The sequence below is a fragment of the Gorilla gorilla genome, chromosome 2 (assembly GCF_029281585.2).
Source record: "Gorilla gorilla gorilla isolate KB3781 chromosome 2, NHGRI_mGorGor1-v2.1_pri, whole genome shotgun sequence".
NCBI classification, from domain to species: domain Eukaryota; kingdom Metazoa; phylum Chordata; class Mammalia; order Primates; family Hominidae; genus Gorilla; species Gorilla gorilla.
Genome location: NC_086017.1, coordinates 43,394,439 through 43,413,805, shown reverse-complemented (window position 1 = coordinate 43,413,805; position 19,367 = coordinate 43,394,439). Strand labels below are relative to the sequence as shown.

The window sequence follows — 19,367 nt, the reverse complement described above, 5'->3', positions numbered from 1 at the left end:
CATTCATTAAGTGTTTTTTTTTTTTTTTTTTGGTCTGTCCCTCCACTAAAATATAAACTCCACTGGGGTAGGCATCGTTCTCTCTTTTGCTCACTGATGTATTCCCAATGCTGTGAACAATGCCAGGCATATAATATGTGCATAGTAAATATTTTAAGAATATTTGTAAAGTGCCTAGCAAATGGCTTGGCACATAGTTGCCCAGTGGATGGTGGTGATGCTGATACCTGTGGTAGTAATTATTTTGATACCAGTATTTGTATCAATATTCATATTCATATTTTGATAAGTATGTACCCAAATTCTTTTGGCATCCTTCCAAAAGTTATGCAGGCCTTTTAAGCCTTTCTTTTTTTTTTTCTCCTTAAAGCAAGCCTTTTTAAATTTGATTTTATTATGCTTTGTTGACATACTGTTGTATGATATACCATTACCTTAATAATGGAATCTGGCAGCTTGTAGTACTGTATTGCTTATGAAAGTTCTTTTGTATCTTTAATTGACATGGAGAAGTTGCTGGTAATCACACTGTACATATTGTCTGGTCAAGTTGTTTGCAAGGGAACTGTAATAATCATTAGAGGCAGCATTCTTTTACAGTTCTTATTTGCCTTCACAGCTGTAGTTTATATTTTTAAGCTTTGACATCTGGAATACAAATTGTAACTCATAATGTTGATTGCCATTACTTAAATTTTTTAGCTGGTTATTGTTATCTTTTTAAAATTGTCTTTTAAGCAGTAGAGAAATATCTTTTTAGAATGTTAAATAGATACTTGAAAAATGAGTTAATTTGCTGTGCCTTTCACTTCCCATTGATAGATGTGTGGTGGTCCTGGGATGTCTGACCCAAGAGCAGGAGGTGATGCTACTGACTCAAGCCAAACAGCTCTTGATAATAAAGCTTCATTGCTCCATTCAATGCCTACTCACTCCTCTCCACGCTCTCGAGACTATAATCCATATAACTATTCAGATAGCATCAGTCCCTTCAACAAGTCTGCCCTCAAGGAAGCCATGTTTGATGATGATGCTGACCAGTTTCCTGACGGTATGTTCTGGGTCACACTGCTACTGTCTGTTTTGGAGAACTTGGTAATCGATGAAGTAAAAGAAATGCATATGCTCTTTTATTATAACTCCCAAAAAGTAACAATTTTTAGAATAAGAATGTTTTCTCCCATCTTCTAGGAACTCATCTCTAGTGCTTTTGGTCATTTTCTTCTCCTGAATGAGAAACAGGGTAGTCATCTTGAGATCATGATCAAAATCAAGAAAACCTTAGTTACCACCCAGAAATAACTAAAACCAATTGTAGCTTATAAATTTACTTTACCTCTAGACACAATTTATTTGGTCATTAATTTTTATACCACGATGACAAAACCTTTGAAGAAATACCCATTCTTTATAGTAGCCCTTTAAGCATGAAGTCATAAACTTTTTTATTAATAAAATACATTTCAAGGACGAAATATAAGGAAAGTTACCATTAGGATTTGAATTTGGGTGAAATGGGCTTAGTTCTAAGCTCTAACACTTACTAAGCTGCATAGCCTGGCAAGATGGTTAACTTTCCCGAGTCTCAGTTATCACCTCCAAAAGAGGATGATGATGATTATACTACCTAATCCCAGTGTGCAGTAAGATGCAGGTAAGTTGTATAAAAACTGATGATATAGTACAAAACACTACAAATGTTTTAGTGTTTTGTTTAAGAGACTGGGTGTCACTCTGTTGCCCGGTCTGGAATGTAGTCGCTCAAACATAGCTCACTGCAGCCTTGTCCTCGTAGGCTCAAGCGATCCTCCCACCTCAGCCTCCTGAGTAGCTGGGACTACGGACCACCATACTCAGCTAATTTTACCTTTTTAAATAAATGTTCTATAGAGATGGGGCCTCCCTATGTTGCCTAGGCTGGTCTTGAACTCCTGGCCATAAGTGATCCTCCCACCTCAACCTCTCAAAGTGCTGGGATTGTAGGTGTGAGCCACTGTGCCTGTCCTAGTTATTTTTTATAATAAGGAAACATATTTTTTCTTAATTACTTAATTCATTAATACTTTTTTTAAGAATCTAGTACTATTTGGTAATATATAACTGTACACAGATAAACTTGAAAGTCTTTCTCTCAACACTATCCCATGATTCTATATTCAGGTTTTTCTTTATTCCCATAATGTTGCTGTCAGTGAACATACTTCTGCATAAACTTTTATGCCCATAAATAATTCTTTTTGTGTGTGTCAGGCATCTTAAGAACAGTCAGTGACCAGGCGCAGTGACTCACTCCTGTAATCCCAACACTTTGGGAGGCCGAGGTGGGTGGATCACTTGAGGCCAGGAGTTCGAGACCAGCCTGACCAACATAGTGAAAACTTCTCTACTAAAAATATGAAAATTAGCTGGGCGTGGTGGCACGCGCCTGTCATCCCAGCTACTCGGGAACTGAGGCAGGAGAATCGCTTGAACTCCCTGGGAGGTGGAGGTTTCAGTGAACCGAGATTGCACCACTGCACTCCAACCTGGGCAACAGAGTGAGACCCTGTCTCAAAAAAAAAAAACAAAAAAAAAGAGCAATAAAGATAATTCACTTTTAAGAGATTTCTAGAGATGGAATTGCTCACTTAAAGGATAGGTGAATTTAAAGTTTTAAACTTACTACCTATTTACATCTCAGAATAGTTGGCTAGTTTAAGTAATGCTGATTTTCTCACCAACACAGAATGTTTAAAAATTTTTCTGGTTGTGATGGAATGTACATTTCCTTGATTATTAGATATTGAGGAATTAAATATTAGAAATATTTTTAAATTTTTAAAATTTTTATTAACGAGAAATAGCTTCACTTGTAGTTCTTTGATTACTAGCAAAGTTGAGGAGTGTTTTTGTTACCTTCTCTTTAATATATTCACAAATATCAAAAAGGCAAAATTATGACAGTTTACCAAACTAAGTCCAAATTGCATAAGGATGTAGAAAATTGCCACAATTATAGACTTTGATGTGTTTTAATCTGTCACAAATAGTTGACTGTCTTTCTGAGGTTTAGTCATGATAGTGGTGTAACATTGGTGAATAAATTGGACATAGCATGAAAGTATCCATTGAATACTATGTAGTAGCAACAGCCTGGTAAATTGAGACTTAGCTTCAGTAGCATTAATTATTTAAAAATCATTTATGCACATGGGTCACAAACTGTCAGACCAAATGTCAACTGACTTTTCTTGCCTTGATTGTACTATAAATATGTATTTTTTAATCTTAAAATGATCAAGAGCTTAAAAATTGGGAGTACAGTACAGAGAACTTTTTCTTCATGAAACATTTGAAAGTAAATTACCAACCTGATGCTCTGTCACCTTAAACACTTTAGAATTTATTTTCTACAAAGACATTCTCCTGCATAACAACAAAATACTCATCAAAATCAAGAAATTAGCCACTGCCAGTAGTTCCAGCTACTCAGGAGGCTGAGCCAGGAGGATCCTTTGAGGCTTGGAGTTCAAGGCTACAGTATACTATGATGATGCCTGTGAAGAGTCCTGTACTAAAGACTGGACAACAAATGAGATTCTGTCCCTAAAAAACTAATAATTACAAAAAATAAAATTTCTTTTCTTCCCCCTAAACCACAGAATTTTTTAAATCAGGAAATTATCATTGGTACATTAATAACCACCTAATCCTTAAAACCCCATTAGAATTTTGCCAGCTGTCCCAATAATATCTTTTTTCCAATTTGTTTTGCTGTGTTAAAATACACGTAACATGTATTATCTTAAGCATTTTATATATACAGTTTAGTGATATTAAATACATTCATACTGTTGCACATCCATCAAGACCATCCATCTCACATAACTCTTTTCAGGTTGTAAAACTGAAACTCTATACCAATTAAATAATAACTCCCCAATTCCACCCCCACTCCAGCCCCTGGCAACTACCATTCTCTTGTCTCTCTGATTTTTGTCTACTCTTAAGTACTCTATAACTGGAGTCATACATTACTTGTCATTTTGTGACTGGCTTATTTCATTTAGCGTGGTATCCTCAAGGTTGATTCATGTTGTAGCATATGTCAGAATTTTCTTCCTTTGTAAGGGTGAATAATATTCCATTGTGTGTATATGCCACATTTGGCTTATCCATTCATCCACTGATGGTCACTTGTGTTGCTTCCAAGTTTTGGCTGTTATGAATAATATTGCTATGAACATTGGTGTGCACATACCTCTTCAATACCCTGTTTTCAATTTTGATGGGTAAATACCCAGAAGTAGAATTGCTGGATCATACGGTAGTTCTGTTTTTAATTTTTTGAAGGCACTGTACTGTTTTCCATAGCAGGTATACCATTTTACTTCCCCACCACCAGTGCAGAAGGGTTTCAGTTTCCCATATCCTCACCAATACTAGTTATTTCATTGTTGTTGTTGTTGTTTTGTAGTAGCCATCTGAATTGGATGTGTGGCGATATCCCATTGTAGGTTTTGTTTTTGTTTTTGTTTTTGTTTTTGTTTTTGTTTTTGTTTTGAGACAGAGTTTCGCTCTTGTCATCTAGGCTGGAGTGCAATGGCGCGATCTTGGCTCACTGCAACCTCCACCTCCCAGGTTCAAGCAATTCTCCTGCCTCAGCCTGCCGAGTAGCTGGGATTACAGTTGTGCACCACCATGCCTGGCTAATTTTTGTATTTTAGTAGAGACGGGGTTTGTCCATGTTGGTCAGGCTGGTCTCGAACTCCTGACCTCAGGTGATCCACCCTCCTCGGCCTCCCAAAGTGCTGAGATTACAGGTATGAGCCGTTGCACCTGGCCGTCATTGTAGTTTTGATTTGCGTTTCCCTAATGATTAGTAATGCTGAGCATCTTTTCCTGTGCTTATTGGCCATTTGATTACCATCTTTGGAAAAATGTCTTTTCTACTCCTTTGCCCATGTTTGAATCAGGTTGTTTATTTTTGTTGTTGTTGCAGGAGTTCTGTGTATATTCTGGATATTAATATCTTGTCAGATATATGATTTGCAAATATTTCTTCCATTCTGTGGGTTGCCATTTTACTCTGTTGATACTATTTTTTGAGACACAGAAATTTTTAATTTTCATTAACTTTAATTTGCCTATTTTTGTTGTTGTTGCCTGTGCCTTTGGGGGCTGTATATTCTATTCTTGTTCTATGTGTCTGTATTTATGCCATTAAAATGCTGTTTTGATTACTGTAGCTCTGTAGTAAATTTTGAAATCAGGGAGAAGTATGAGTCCTCTAGCTTTGTTCTTTTTCAAGACTGTTGTGGCTATTTGCTGTCACTTAAGATTCCTTATGAATTTTAGGATAATTTTTCTATTTCTGTAAAAAGTGTCATTGGGATTTTGGTAGCGATTGCACTGAATCTGTAGATCTCTTTGGATAATATTGGTATCTTAACATTATTAAGTGTTCCAATCCATGAAAATGGGATGTGCTTCTATTTATGTGTATTTTCTTTTATTTCTTTCAGCAATCTTTTCTAGTCTTCATTGTACAAGTCTTTCACCTTGGTTAATTCCGATGTACAGTCATGCAGTACATAACATTTCATTCAGTGTCAGACTCCATTTATGACAGTGGTCCCATAAGATTAAAATGGAGCTAAAAAATTCCTATTACCTAGTGGTATCATTGCTGTCATACCATCATAGTGCAATGCATTACACGTTTGTGATAATGCTGGTGTAAACAAACCTGCACTGCCAACTGTATAAAAATATAGCACATACAATTATGTGAAATACATAATACTTAATATCCTTAATAAACGACTGCGTTACTGGTTTGTTTTTTTACTTATTTATTTTTGAGACAGGGTCTTACTCTGTCACCTAGGCTGGAGTGCAGTGGCATGATCTTGGTTCATTGCAGCCTCACCCTCCTGAGCTGAAGCTGTTCTTCTACCTTAGCCTCCTGAATAGCTGGGACAACAGGTACACGCCACCATTCCTGGCTAATTTTTTTTTGTAAAGTTGGGGTTTTGTGATATTGTCCAGGCTAGTCTAAAACTCCTGGGCTCAAGCAGTCTGCCTGCTTTAGCCTTGCAAAATGCTGGGATTACAAGGCATGCACCACCATGCACAGCCTGGTTTTAGTATTTACTATACTATACTTTTCATCACTATTTTAGAGTGTACTCATACTTTTTTTTTTTTAAAGTTAATTGTAAAACAGCCTCATTCGGGTCCTTTAGGAGGTATTCCACAAGAAGGCATTGTTGTCATAGGAAATAACAGCCCCATGCATGTTATTACCCTTGAAGATCTTTCAGTGGGACAAGATGTGGAGGTGGAAGACAGTGAAGTTGATCTTGACCCTGTGTAGGACTAGACTAATGTGTGTGTTTGTGTCTTAGGTTTTAACAAAAAAGTTTAAAAAATTTTAAAAACTTTGATAGAAAATGGCTCCCAGAATATGAATGTAAAATAGCTCACAGATTTGCAGTCTAATTTCTAGGCTCTCTATTCTGTTCATTGGTCTATGTGCCTGTTTTTGTGCTAGTACCATGCTGTTTTGGTTACTGTATCCTTGTATAGTCTGAAATCAGGCAACATGATGCCTCTAGCTTTGTTCTTTTTGCCTAGGCTTGCCTTTGCTATTTGGGCTCTTTTTTGGTTCCATATGAATTTTAAAATAGGTTTTTCAAGTTCTGTGAAGAATGTCATTGGTAGTTTGATAGGAATAGCATTGAATCTGTACATTGCTTTGGGCAGAATAGTCATTTTAATGATGTTGATTCTTCCTATCCATGAGCTGGGATGTTTTAACATTTGTTTGTGTCTTCTCTGATTTCTTTGAGCAGTGTTTTGTAATTCTCATTGTAGAGCTCTTTCACTTCTCTGGTTAGCTATATTCCTAGATATTTTATTGTTTTTATGGCAGTTGTGAATGGGATTGCCTTTCTGATTTGACTCTTGGTTTGGCTGTTGTTAGTGTATAGGAATGCTAGTGACTTTCGTACGTTGATTTTATATCCTGAAACTTAGCTGAAGTTGTTTATCAGCTTGAGGAGCTTCTGGGCTGAGACTATGGGGTTTTCTAAATATAAAATGATGTTGTCTGCAAACAGAGATAGTTTGACTTTCTCTTCATGTTTGGACACCCTTTATCTGTCTATCGATCTCTCTTTCTTTCTCTCTTTCTTTCTTTCTTCCTTTCTTTCTTTCCTTCTTTGTTTCTTTCTTTATTTATTTTGAGATGCAGTCTTGCTCTGTCACCCAGGCTGGAGTGCTGTGGCGCAATCTTGGCTCACAGCAACCTCTGCCTCCTGGGTTCAAGCAATTCTCCTGCCTCAACCTCCCAAGTAGCTGGGACTACAGGCACACACCACCACTCCAGGCTGATTTTTGTATTTTTAGTAGAGATGGGGTTTCACCATGTTGGCCAGGCTGGTCTCAAATTCCTGACCTCAAGTGAGCCACCCATCTCAGCATCCCAAAATGCTGGGATTACAGATGTGAGCCACCATGCCTGACCTGGAAGCCCTTTATTTCTTTCTCTTGCCTGATTGCTCTAGCTAGGACTTCCAAAACTATGTTTAATAGAAGTGTTGAGAGAGGGCATCCTTGTCTTGTGCCAGTTTTCAAGGGGACTGCTTCCAGCTTTTGCCCATTTTGAATAATGTTGGCTGCTGTGGGTTTGTCATATATGGCTCTTATTATTTTGAGATATGTTCCTTCAATACCTAGCTTATTGAGAGTTTTTAGCATGAAGCAGTGTTGAATTTTGTCAAGTCTTTTTTTGTGTCTATTGAAATAATCATGTGGTTTTTGTCTTTAGTTCTGTATATGTGATGAATCACATTCATTGATTTGTGAATGTTGAGCCAGCGTTGCATCTAGGGATGAGGCCTACATGATCATGGTGGATTAGCTTTTTGATGTCCTGCTGGATTCGGTTTGCCAGTATTTTCTTGAGGATTTTGCATTGATGTTCATCAAGGATACTGGCCTGAAGTTTTCTTTTTTGTTGTTGTGTTTTTTTTGTTTTGTTTTGAGACAGTCTCGCTCTGTCACCCAGGCTGGGGGGCAGCAGCATGATCTCGGCTCTCTGCAACCTCCACCTCCTGGGTTCAAGTAATTCTCCTGCCTCAGCCTCCTGAATAGCTGGGATTACAGGTGCATGCCACCACGTCTGGCTAATTTTTTGTATTTTTAGTAAAGATGGGTTTTAACTATGTTGGCCAGGCTGGTCTCAAGCTCCTGACCTCAGGTGATCTGCCTGCCTCAGCCTCCCAAAGTGCTGGGATTACAGGTGTGAGCCACAGTACCCAGACTCTGCCAGGTTTTGGTATCATTCTGTGATGCTGGCCTCAAAATGAGTTGTGAAGGAGTCTTTCCTCCTCACTTTTTTGGAATCGTTTCTGTAGGAATGGTACCAGCTTTTATTTGTACATCTGGTAGAATTCAGCTGTGAATTCATTGGATCCCATGCTTTATTATTATTATTGGTAGGCTTTTTTTTACTGATTCAATTTTGGAGCTTGTTATTGGTCTGTTCAGGGAATCAGTTTCTTCCTGCATCGGTTTTGGGAGGGTGTATGTGTCCAGGAATTTATCTGTCTCTTCTAGGTTTTCTAGTTTGTATGCATAGAGGTGTTCGTAGTAGTTTCTGTTGGTTTTTATTTCTGTGCAGTCAGTAGTAACATTCCCTTCATCATTTCTAATTGTGTTTATTTGGATCTTCTCTCCTTCTTTGTTAGTCTAGCTAGTGGCCTATCTATTTTATTAATTTTTTCAAAAACAACTCCTGAATCCATTGATCTTTTGAAAGATGTTTTGTGTCTCAATTTCTTTCATTTCAGCTCTGATTTTTATTTCTTGTCTTCTGCTAACATTGGGGTTAATTTGTTCTTCCTTCTCTAATTCTTTCAGTTATGAAGTTAGGTTGTTATTTTGAGATCTAACTTTTTGATGTTGGCATTTAGTGCTATGAATTTACCTCTTAACACTGCCATAGCTGTATCTCAAAGATTCTAATGTCTTGTATCTTTGTTCTCATTGTTTTCAAAGAACTTCTTGATTTCTGCCTTAATTTCATTATTTACCCAAAAGTAATTCAGGGGCGTGTTGTTTAATTCCATATAATTGCATGTTTTTGAGCAATTTTCATAGTCTTGACTTCTATTTTTATTGTGCTGTGGTCCAAGCTTGTGTCTGGTATGATTTTGGTTCTTTTACATTTCTTGAGGATTGTTTTATATCCAATTATGTGGGCAATTTTAGAGTATGTGCCATGTGGTGATGAGAAGAATGTATATTCTGTTGGTTTGTGGTGGAGAGTTCTATAAAGGTCTGTCAGATCCATTTGGTCCAATGTTGAGTTTAGTCCTGAATATCTTTGTTAATTTTCTGCCTCGATGATCTGTCTAATACTATCAGTGGAGTGTTGAAGTCTCCTGCTGTTACTCTGTGGGAATCTATGTCTCTTTGTAGATCTCTAAGAACTTGCTTTATGAATCTGTGTGCTCCTGTGTTGGGTGCATATATATTTAGGGTACTTAGGTCTTCTTGTTGAATTGAACCCTTTTCCATTATGTAATGTCCTACTTTGTCTTTTTTGATCTTTATTGGTTCGAAATCTCTTCTGTCTGAAATTAGGATTGCAACCTCTGATTTTTTCTGTTTTACATTTGCTTGGTAGATTTTCCTCCATACCTTTATTTTGAGTCTCTGTGTATTATGACATCTGAGTACTTTGGGAGGTCAAGGCAGGGCAGATCACTTGACACCAGGAGTTCAAGACCAGCCTGGCCAACATAGTAAAAACCCATCTCTACTAAAAATACAAAAATTAGCCGGGCATGGTGGTGCACACCTGTAATCCCAGCTATAAATTAAAAAAAAAAAAAAAAGCAGCAGCAGCAGCCTGCCCACGCTTTGGTAGAGCAGCTATGCTGGAGGAATCCCTTCCGCCCCCTGGTCAGATCAAACTCTATAAAGCCGGAAGACTGGATCAGCCAAGTCACCCAAACAGCAAAGATGGCAGCCTGCCCCTCCCGCCAGGAGCTCTTTCTTAGGGAGGTGCAGTGCCGTTAACAGTGGCTGTCTGGAATTCCAAGCCAGTGGGTCTTATCTTGTGAGGTGCTGTGGAAGTGGGGCCGCAGGCTGTCACTGCTCAGCCCCCTAGATTCAGCCTCTTTCCTAAGGTTATGTACGGGGGTCTAACCTCCCACTTTGCTGGAGCTGTAGCTACCTTTGCCTGAAAGCCCAAGTATCTGAGGCTCCAGGGTTTCCACGCATGCCTGAGTGGCTCCTCTGCCAAGACTCCACATAGTTCTGACAGACTGAAGGCTAGTGGAGTAGGTTCACAAGGAGATCTCCTGACCTGAGGGTTGCAGAGATCTGTGGGAGAAGCATGGTCCCTGGGGTCACATATTCACTCACCACTTTCCTAGGCAGGGGAGGTTCCCCTGGCTCAGTGTTGCTCTCTAGTGGGCTGCTGTCCTGTCTTACTTTTCTTTGTTCTCTGTGGGTCAAGTTGTTTCCTTGATCAGTCCCATTGTGAGCACCTGGATGTTTGAGTTGAAGGTGTGTTTACTCACCCCTTCCCTTCCTCTCTGTGAGAGCCATGCACACTAGCTACTTCTGGTCAGCCATCTTGCCCCTTTATCCTTTCTCATTTTTAAGTTAACACATTTATAGCTATAAATTTCCCCCTTAGCACTGTTTTCACTGTGTTCCATACGTTTTGGTATGTAGTTGTTTTTATTCAGTTGTCTCTCTATATTCTAGTTTCTCTAATTTCTTTGATCCGTTAAGAGTGTGTTGTTTAATTTCCTCAAACTTGTGAATTTTCCAGTTTTACTTCTGTTACTGATTTGTAACTTCATCATGTGGTGGGAGAAGATACTATGTTTTATATCCATATTTTAAAATCTGTTGAAACTTACTTTGTGTCCCAACATATAACCTATATTGGAAAATGTCCTGTGTGCACCATATATGTCTGTTGGATGTAGTTGTTTTATTGTATTAAGTCCTCTGTTTTCTTCTGTCTCTTTGTTCTATCCATTATTGAGAGTGAGAATCCAATAGTGAGAGTCCAACTATTATTGTAAAACTATTTTTCCCTTCAATTCTGTCAGTTTTTGCTTCATATATTTTGATGGTCTGTCATTAGCTGCATACATGTTTATAGTTGTTATTTATTCTTGATGCATATTGAATCTTTTTAATATATAATGTCCTCCTCCTTTATCTCTTGTAACCTGTTTTTCACTTAAGGTCTATTTTGTCTGATTATTATTATTTTTCTTTTTTTTATCCTAAGACAGGGTCTCACTTTCATTGCCCAGGCTGGAATGCAGTGACTCAATCATGGCTTACTGCAGCCTCAACTTGTGGGCTCAGGTGGATTCTCCCACCTCAGCCTCCCTAGTAGCTGGGATTATAGGCACATGCCACCACGCCTGGCTAATTGTATGTATTTTTAGTAGAGATGGGGTTTTGCTGTGTTGCCTGGTCTGGTCTTAAACTCCTGAGCTTAAGTGATAAGTGATCTGCCTCCTTTGGCCTCACAAAGTGCTAGTATTACAGGCGTGCACCAACACACCCAGCCTATTTTGTCTGGCATTAGTATAGCCACCCCTGCTCTCTGACTATTACTTATTGATATACCTATTACTATTACTATTGATATACCATGCAAATAGTAATAGTTTTACTATTATTGATATACCTATTACTATTACTATTGATATACCAGGCAAATAGTAATTACTATTTGCAAAAGGATAGAATATCTTTCTGTCCTTTTTCATCCATTCTGCTAATCTCTGTCTTTTGACTGGGTGATTTAATTGGTTTACATTTAAAGTAATTACTGATAAGAAAGGACTTACTTCTGTCATGTTGCTATTTGTTTTCTGTATGCCTTATAGCTTGTCACTTTTTACATTACTTTCTTTTGTGTTTAGTTGTTTTGTAGTGAAATGTTTAAATTTCTTATTTCCTTTAGTGTATATTTTATAGCTATTTTCTTGGTTGTTTCCATGGGGGTTACATTTAATATCCTAAACTTATAATGCTACTTTAAATGTATGCCAGTTTAATTTCAATAACATACAAAAACTCTGTGCTTTTCCAGCTCTGACCCCACCCTTTTCAGTTGTTGGCATTATAAAATTACCTCTTTATACAATTGTCTCCAGAAATATAAACTGTCTTTTACTATATTAGTCTCTTAGATTATGTAGAAGACAAAAAGTGGAGTTACAGTCTGTTATTACAATAATAGTAGTTTTTATAATTGCCAATGTATATATTTACGTTTATTGAGATCTGTATTTCTTCATATGGTTTCAAGTTACTGTCTAGAGTACTTTTAATTTCTCCCTCGCTTTTGAAGGACAGTTTTGACAGATGTAGGATTCTTGGTTAACAGTTTTTTTCTTTTAGCACTTTGAATATATCAGTCTACTGCCTTCTGACCTCCAACGTTTCTAATGAGAAATCTGCTGATAATCTTACTGAGGATCCTTTTTATGTCACTGGTTACTTATCTGTTGCTGCTTGCAAGATTCTGTCTTTGCCTTTTGAAAGTTTGATTATCATGTGTCTTGATGTGGCTCTCTTTGAGTTCATTTTACATGGAATTCATTGAGCTTCTTATATGTTTATGTTCATGTCTTTCATCAAATTTTGGAGGTTTTCAGCCATAATTTTTTCAAATATTTTTTCTGTCTTTCTGTTCTCTTCTGATACTCCTACAATGAGTAGATTTGTTCACTTGATGATGTCTCACATATCCCTTAGGCTCTGCTCACTAATTCTTTTGCCTGCTCAAATATGCTTATTAAGTAATTACACTAGTGAATTTTTTTGTTTGTTTGTTTTTTGTTTTTGAGATGGAGTCTCGCTCTGGCTCCCAGGCTGGAGTGCAGTGGCACGATCTCAGCTCGCTGCAAGCTCCACCTCCTGGGTTCGTGCCATTCTCCTGTCTCAGCCTCCCCAGCAGCTGGGACTACAAGTGCCCACCACCACACCTGGCTAATTTTTTGTGTGTGTGTTTTTAGTAGAGACGGGGTTTCACCATGTTAGCCAGGATGGTCTCGATCTCCTGACCTTGTGATCCGCCTGCCTCAGCCTCCCAAAGTGCTGGGATTACAGGCGTGAGCCACTGCGCCCGGCCACTAGTGAATTTTTTATTTCAGTTACCATACTTCTTAATTCCAGAATTTCTTTTTGGTTTCTTTTTAGGTTTTCTATCTCTTTACTGATATTTCCATTTTGTTCATACATTATTTTCATGAATGTATACACAACTTCTTAGAGCATCTTTAAGACAGGTATTTTAAAATCTTTGTCTAGTAGATCTGCCATCAGATCTTTTTCAAGGGCAGTTTCTGTTTATTTATTTTTTCTCTGAGTATGCTGTACTATCCTGGTTCTTCATATGCCTTGTGATTTTTTTGTTGAAAACTGGATATTTGAATCTTAATAATGTGGTTACATGGGAAATCAGATTCTCTCAATACCCCAGAGATTGGTGGCTTTTGTTATTTTTCCTTGTTGTTTCAGGTTCTGATTGTTGCAGGCTTTCTCTGTGCCAAAGATCAGCCTCGCCTGAGGTATAAACTTAAAGTCTTCTCAGATCCTTTCTGAGCCTGTAGCTTGTTCTGGGCATCCATTGTCACTTTCTAACTCTCCATGTGTATGCAGTTGTTTTTGAATATGCTGGTCTTTAATGTCTGGCTCCCAAAAAGGAAAAAGAGAAAAATGAAATAGGAGGGGCAGGACCTTTAAGCCCCTGGAAGTCACTTTAGCTAGAGGGGGAAGGGCTTGCAGTAGTGAGGAAAGGTGCAACAATAGTGGCTGCCAGCCTCTTTGTCTGTACCTCTGTTATCAGAAGCAGCTGTGACTCGGACTTGGAAAGGGTCTTTGGAAGAAAAAAAAAAGCAGCAGTCAACAGTGCACAGGTCCTCAGTATCCGCAGGATAAGGTTCTTTTTTCATGCCCTGATTCCCACAAGCTGTGTGCAAGCTGCTCCAGCAACATGTGCACAGCTGCCTGTCAAGGGGCTGGGGCTGGTTGGGGGGAATGGGTAGTTGCTACTGTACTAAGAGCTGAAATTGATAGAAATTAACCACACTTTACCATCCAAGACTTTCCCTAGAAGTTCTAAGCCTTCAGTAGACTAGAGTTCCAAAATAGTTACATCAGACAGATTCTGTTGTCTGGGTGAGGAGACAGAGTCCTGGTGCTTCCTAATCTACCATCTTCCCAGAATCTCTCAATAATATCTTACAGCTAAAGGATCCATTTCAGAACCACACATTGCATTTAATCATCATGTCTCCATCAGTGTTCTCCTCCAGTGTTCAGTCTTTCCTTAGCTCTCATGACCATGACACTTTTGAAGTTATTTTGTAGCATTTCTCTGAATGTAGTTTTGTCTGATGTTTTCTCATGATTAGAATCAGGTTATACATTCTTTGCATCAGTATTGCAGAAGTGATGGTGCATTCTTTTCATTGCACCCTATCTAGTAACACATGGTTTCACTGTGCTCCATCACTGGTGATGTTGACTTTGATCTCTTGATTATGGTGGGGCTTACCAGACTTCTTTACTGTGAAATTACTTTTTCTTTTTGTAATTAATAAGTGTTTTATCAGGAGATACTAATATTTTTAAACAGGTTACATATTCTTTTCATCATTAAACTTGAATTCATTTATTTAGGAAATTTTTTATTTTCTATTCTAGAAAATTTATTTGAGAAAATTGACATACATTTTTGTAACAGTAGGGACTCATAGTTTCCCATTATAACAATCATTATTTATTTATTTTGAAGCTCAAATTGCCCTTGATTTGACCAACAGGATTCCATTCAAGCCGGCTTTTGTTGTTCTTCTAACATGTCCCCATCCTTGCATTCTGGTACTGTTGTTCTATCCTTGCTTCAGTCCTGGAATCAATCATTTCTCCAGGGATCCATTGTTCCTATTAAGGGAAGATGATTTTAAAGGCTAAGATCTGGACTCTAGATGTACTCACTGTTAGTGATATGTCACTGCTCCCTAGACCTCTCAGTGGGCAGAGCTAGGGAGTGTGTGTGTGTGTGTGTGTGTTTGTGTGTGTGTGTGTAGAGATTTACGTCTCTGTTTCCATATCTATCAAAAACCATGTTTTTACACCAGTAGTTCCATTCTGGCACCAAGGAAATTCTAATTTCCAGATTGATAACCCATTTTTCTGACAGAAACCTAGCTTTCGTTATCTTTAATATGTTTACCAATTTGATCAGTCCTCTGTACGCTACCAGTTTTTCTGCTGTCTCTGCTACTACCTCCTTACTTGCACAGATCTACTCATCCTGCTAGGCTTTGCCATTCCATCCTCACTCAAAACCATGAATGCCCTTCTTATTCCACTTTGGCTCCAACAGCTTACACCTGATTACCACTCTATGTGGACAGCCTTCCTACCTGTCTGGGCTGAAAGTTGATACATTCACCAGTGGATACCCTCCTTATAGTTTGTTTGGGAATCTGTGTACTAATGCCTGGTCATTTATAATTTTGATAACTTCTTAAAAATTATCCTTTGCATTTCTTTGATTACTTTTACCAACTTCTCATGTCAAGAGACAATATATCAGCCAGCTGCAGTGCCTCACGCCTGTAATCCCAACACTTTGGGAGGCCGAGGCAGGCAGATCACCCGAGGTCAGGAGTTCGAGACTAACCTGGCCAATATGATGAAACCCCATCTCTAACAAAAATTAGCTGGGCGTGGTGGCAGGTGCCTGTAATTCCAGCTACTTGGGAGGCTGAGGCACGAGAATGGCTTGAACCTTGGAGGTGGAGGTTGCTGTGAGCCAAGATCACGCCAGTGCACTCCAGCCTGGGTGACAGAGCAAGACTCTGTCTCAGAAAAAAAGAAAAGAGAGAGACAACATATCAAAAATATCATAAAGCCAAAATTATGACAGTTTATCAGGATCACTCCCTTGTTCTGTAATTCTCTTCTCCTTTACTAAGGATCACATATTTTATATTTGGTAAAGGAAGACGTTTTTGGAAACTATAACTGAAATCTAAATTGGGTATAGTATTTTTGAGCTTGAGAACACTGCTTCATCATAGTCTAATGTGTGATTTACTTCTGAAACATAGGCAGCCATTTTATGTTGAGTAAACATTCTTTGAAGATTGGTAAGCCCTCAGTTAAACTACTGTAGTACAAAGAAAAGAAAAAAGAAAAAAAACTAAAGCAGTAGTAGTCCCATGCTTTGTATGGCAGTTGTTTTCATTTATTGTCTATCTTCATTTTTAATGTTGAGATGAGGAAGACCCTGTTTGACATTATTTTATTATGAACATTGTTAACATTATTCTTTTTAAAATTGTTCTCTATTTCTGTTCTGATTTTTCTTTTATTCTCCTCCCCCATGCACTTTCTCCTCCTTTTTTGTTTTTAAAATCTAAAATTTAGCAAAAGATAATTATTCAAGTCAGAATTTCTATAACTTTTATGGAAATTATTTCAATATCTGATACCTATTGATTATGTCTCTCACCCAGTGTTTCTGCCCACATTACAATCGGGCACACACATTTATCAAAGTTAACAAGTCCAAAAAAAGCCACTGATAACCTTTGTAAAGTTTACTAGGAACTATATTATTCTAGAATACTACCTCTGGTGAGGATAGTGCAGTTATTCAGGAAAGATTCATATAAAAGTTTGCCAACCTGAAAGACTATTTTGTACTTCTTGAGCACTGCCACAAAAATATTATCAGAATTGTAATTGTGTCAATATTTGTCAGAAGGACACAGGAAAATTAATATTAATGACTTAATATTAATGAGCTTGGGACTTCTAAGCCCAAGTCCTCACCATGACCCTAGGAGGCAGATGCTATTTTCCCATTTTACTGATAATAAAACTGCACCTTGGCAATAATTAGGAAACTGCTCCAATCACAGAGTATAAGAAGCAGAGATTTAATGAGACTACAAAGCCTATGTTCTTTTCACTTGACCATGGTGCTGCTCTCTGTCAGAAGAGGAAAAATTCAGCAACTTTGGATTATCTCATTCATATAGATAATTCAGTTTTGTAACAATCTATGCTTTCTCTGGAAGAAATTATTTTTCTGCCAGTCATCTGTCCAGATCATTATATGTCAGGTCATTTCTAATTATCTGCTAGAGTAATTGCAAAGCTTACTTTCATGGAAAAGATAACTGACTACCTGTGAAAAGCATTTTCTTGTGAATCCCATTCATCCAGCTGAAATAAAAGACACTCTTAGAATGATCCTTTAACATCTTTGAAAGTCTGATAAGTTATAACTTTCCGGGAGTGATTTTTTATGGGGTTTATAGAGACACATTCATCCTGCTGGCAATAGTTCTTGTTAAAACCAGCAATAGTGTTATATTGGTCTGCAGCGTGCTCTGTGGTTGTTTCATTCCAGAGAGATGGGAAGGAAATTAGTCTGTGGCCCAAGCCCAGGGCACTACCTGCTGAAATCCCTCAAGGTCTGAATTTATAGTGTATTTGATCATAAAAAAATTTAAGAGGAACTCTGGTATTTTGTTACATTCAAATGTGGATTCTTAGATTTAACTGTTATTCCTACAAAAATGATTTAAAGCACTGTCTGATAAGTTGTTTAAAAATAAGCAGTGAGTGACTTTTCATGGTTATAAAATCCATGAGTTTGTAATTATGCTTTTAAAAAGAAGGCAAAAACAAATCAAAACTCCTTGGTAACCACTGGGCCCAATTCTTGATGCTAAAATTTAAAGAGAACTATATTAAGAATCTGTTCTGCCTTTTCTATAAAATTGTATTTCAGGGTAATCAGAATAGGTCTAGTTGATAAAGTTATTCTCTACAGAAGAATTCTACCCCATGGAAAGAGTGGTATGATTAGATAATCACCATTTTTAACTCATATTAAAATAATTGATTCAACAACAATCAGTGACTGAAACCTTTCATTAAAAGATTGATAGTCTGGGCATGGTGGCTCATGCCTATAATCCCAACACTTTGGGAGGCCAGTAGATCACTTGAGCCCAGGAGTTCCAGACTGGCCTGGACAACATGGTGAAACCCCATCTCCACAAAAAAACACAAAAATTAGCTGGGTGTGTAGGTACATACCTGTAGTCCCACCTACTCAGGAGGCTTAAGTTGGGAGGATCAATTGAGCCTGGGAGGTGGAGACTGCAATGAGCCATGATCACACCACTACACTCCAGCCTTGGCGACAAAGTGAAACCCTGTCTCAGAAAAAAAAGGGGGATGATTTATGGAGAAGTTTACAATGGTGGGATTAGATTGTCACTACCTAAATCCAGTGGTCGTTTTTATCATCACTAAAAGCCATTTAAGCCTCCTGGCATGAAACCATAGAAATACATACTGAAGTATATAAAGAGGAAATGACATATATGGGATTTGCTAGAAATACTTCAGATAAAAGGGAAGGGGGGACAAAGATGACATAAGAATGGTAAAATCTTAAAAACTGTTAAATCTGGGTGATGGGAATATAAGGGTTCATTATACTGGTCTCACTTTTGTGTATTTTTATTATACAAAGTTTTAAGATAGCACCAGTGTTTTGGGAATGACAAAAATGAAAAGAAGGTTACTTGATGTCTTTTTTTCTTTGTCTTTTTTACAGCAAACATGATGGTTATATCTGTGTTTCATCATATAAAGTTGTTATCCCCATACTTGTGAGAGTCATCCTATAAAGTTACAGAACTAATACCATGTCCTTTTGACAGATCTTTCCCTAGATCATTCTGACCTAGTTGCAGAGTTGTTGAAGGAGCTGTCTAACCATAATGAGCGTGTAGAAGAAAGAAAAATTGCCCTCTATGAACTTATGAAACTGACACAGGAAGAATCTTTTAGTGTTTGGGATGAACACTTCAAAACAATATTGCTTTTATTGCTTGAAACGCTTGGAGATAAAGAGGTAAATGGCAAAATATGTAAACAGTAGCCTTTCCTTCCTGTCTCTTTTACATTGCCTGTTAATCTGATGCTACACGGATTTAGCAATTGGGAGAATGAGTCTCTTCTGCTGCTTCTTTCTGCATGAACTTTTCACTGTGAAGTACTTTTTCTTCTAAACCAAGTAGCTCAACAATTTTGAACAATTAACAGGAAAAATGAAAGGTTGCAGGCTGAATTCTTATAGAAAAGTACATGTTACTTGTTTTACATATTTAGATTAGTTGTTCAGGAGCAACATTTATTTATTTATTTATTTATTTATTTATTTATTTTGAGGAATAATCTCTCTCATTCTCAAGCCCAGGCTGGAATGCAGTGGTGTGATCTCAGCTCACTGC

The 19,367-nt window shown here is 37.7% G+C and overlaps 1 protein-coding gene across 50 annotated transcripts in view; it reads left to right on the top strand.

Moving 5' to 3' along the window:
• Positions 1-19,367, top strand: part of CLASP2 (cytoplasmic linker associated protein 2) — a 223,912-nt gene that overhangs the window by 183,330 nt on the left and 21,215 nt on the right. For all 50 annotated transcript variants that reach the window (XM_055383029.2, XM_055383025.2, XM_031009614.3 and 47 more), the window contains 2 exons: positions 823-1,051; positions 18,795-18,988. In XM_055383029.2, the coding sequence (XP_055239004.1) occupies positions 823-1,051; positions 18,795-18,988 (423 nt within the window). The remainder of the gene's footprint in view (positions 1-822; positions 1,052-18,794; positions 18,989-19,367) is intronic.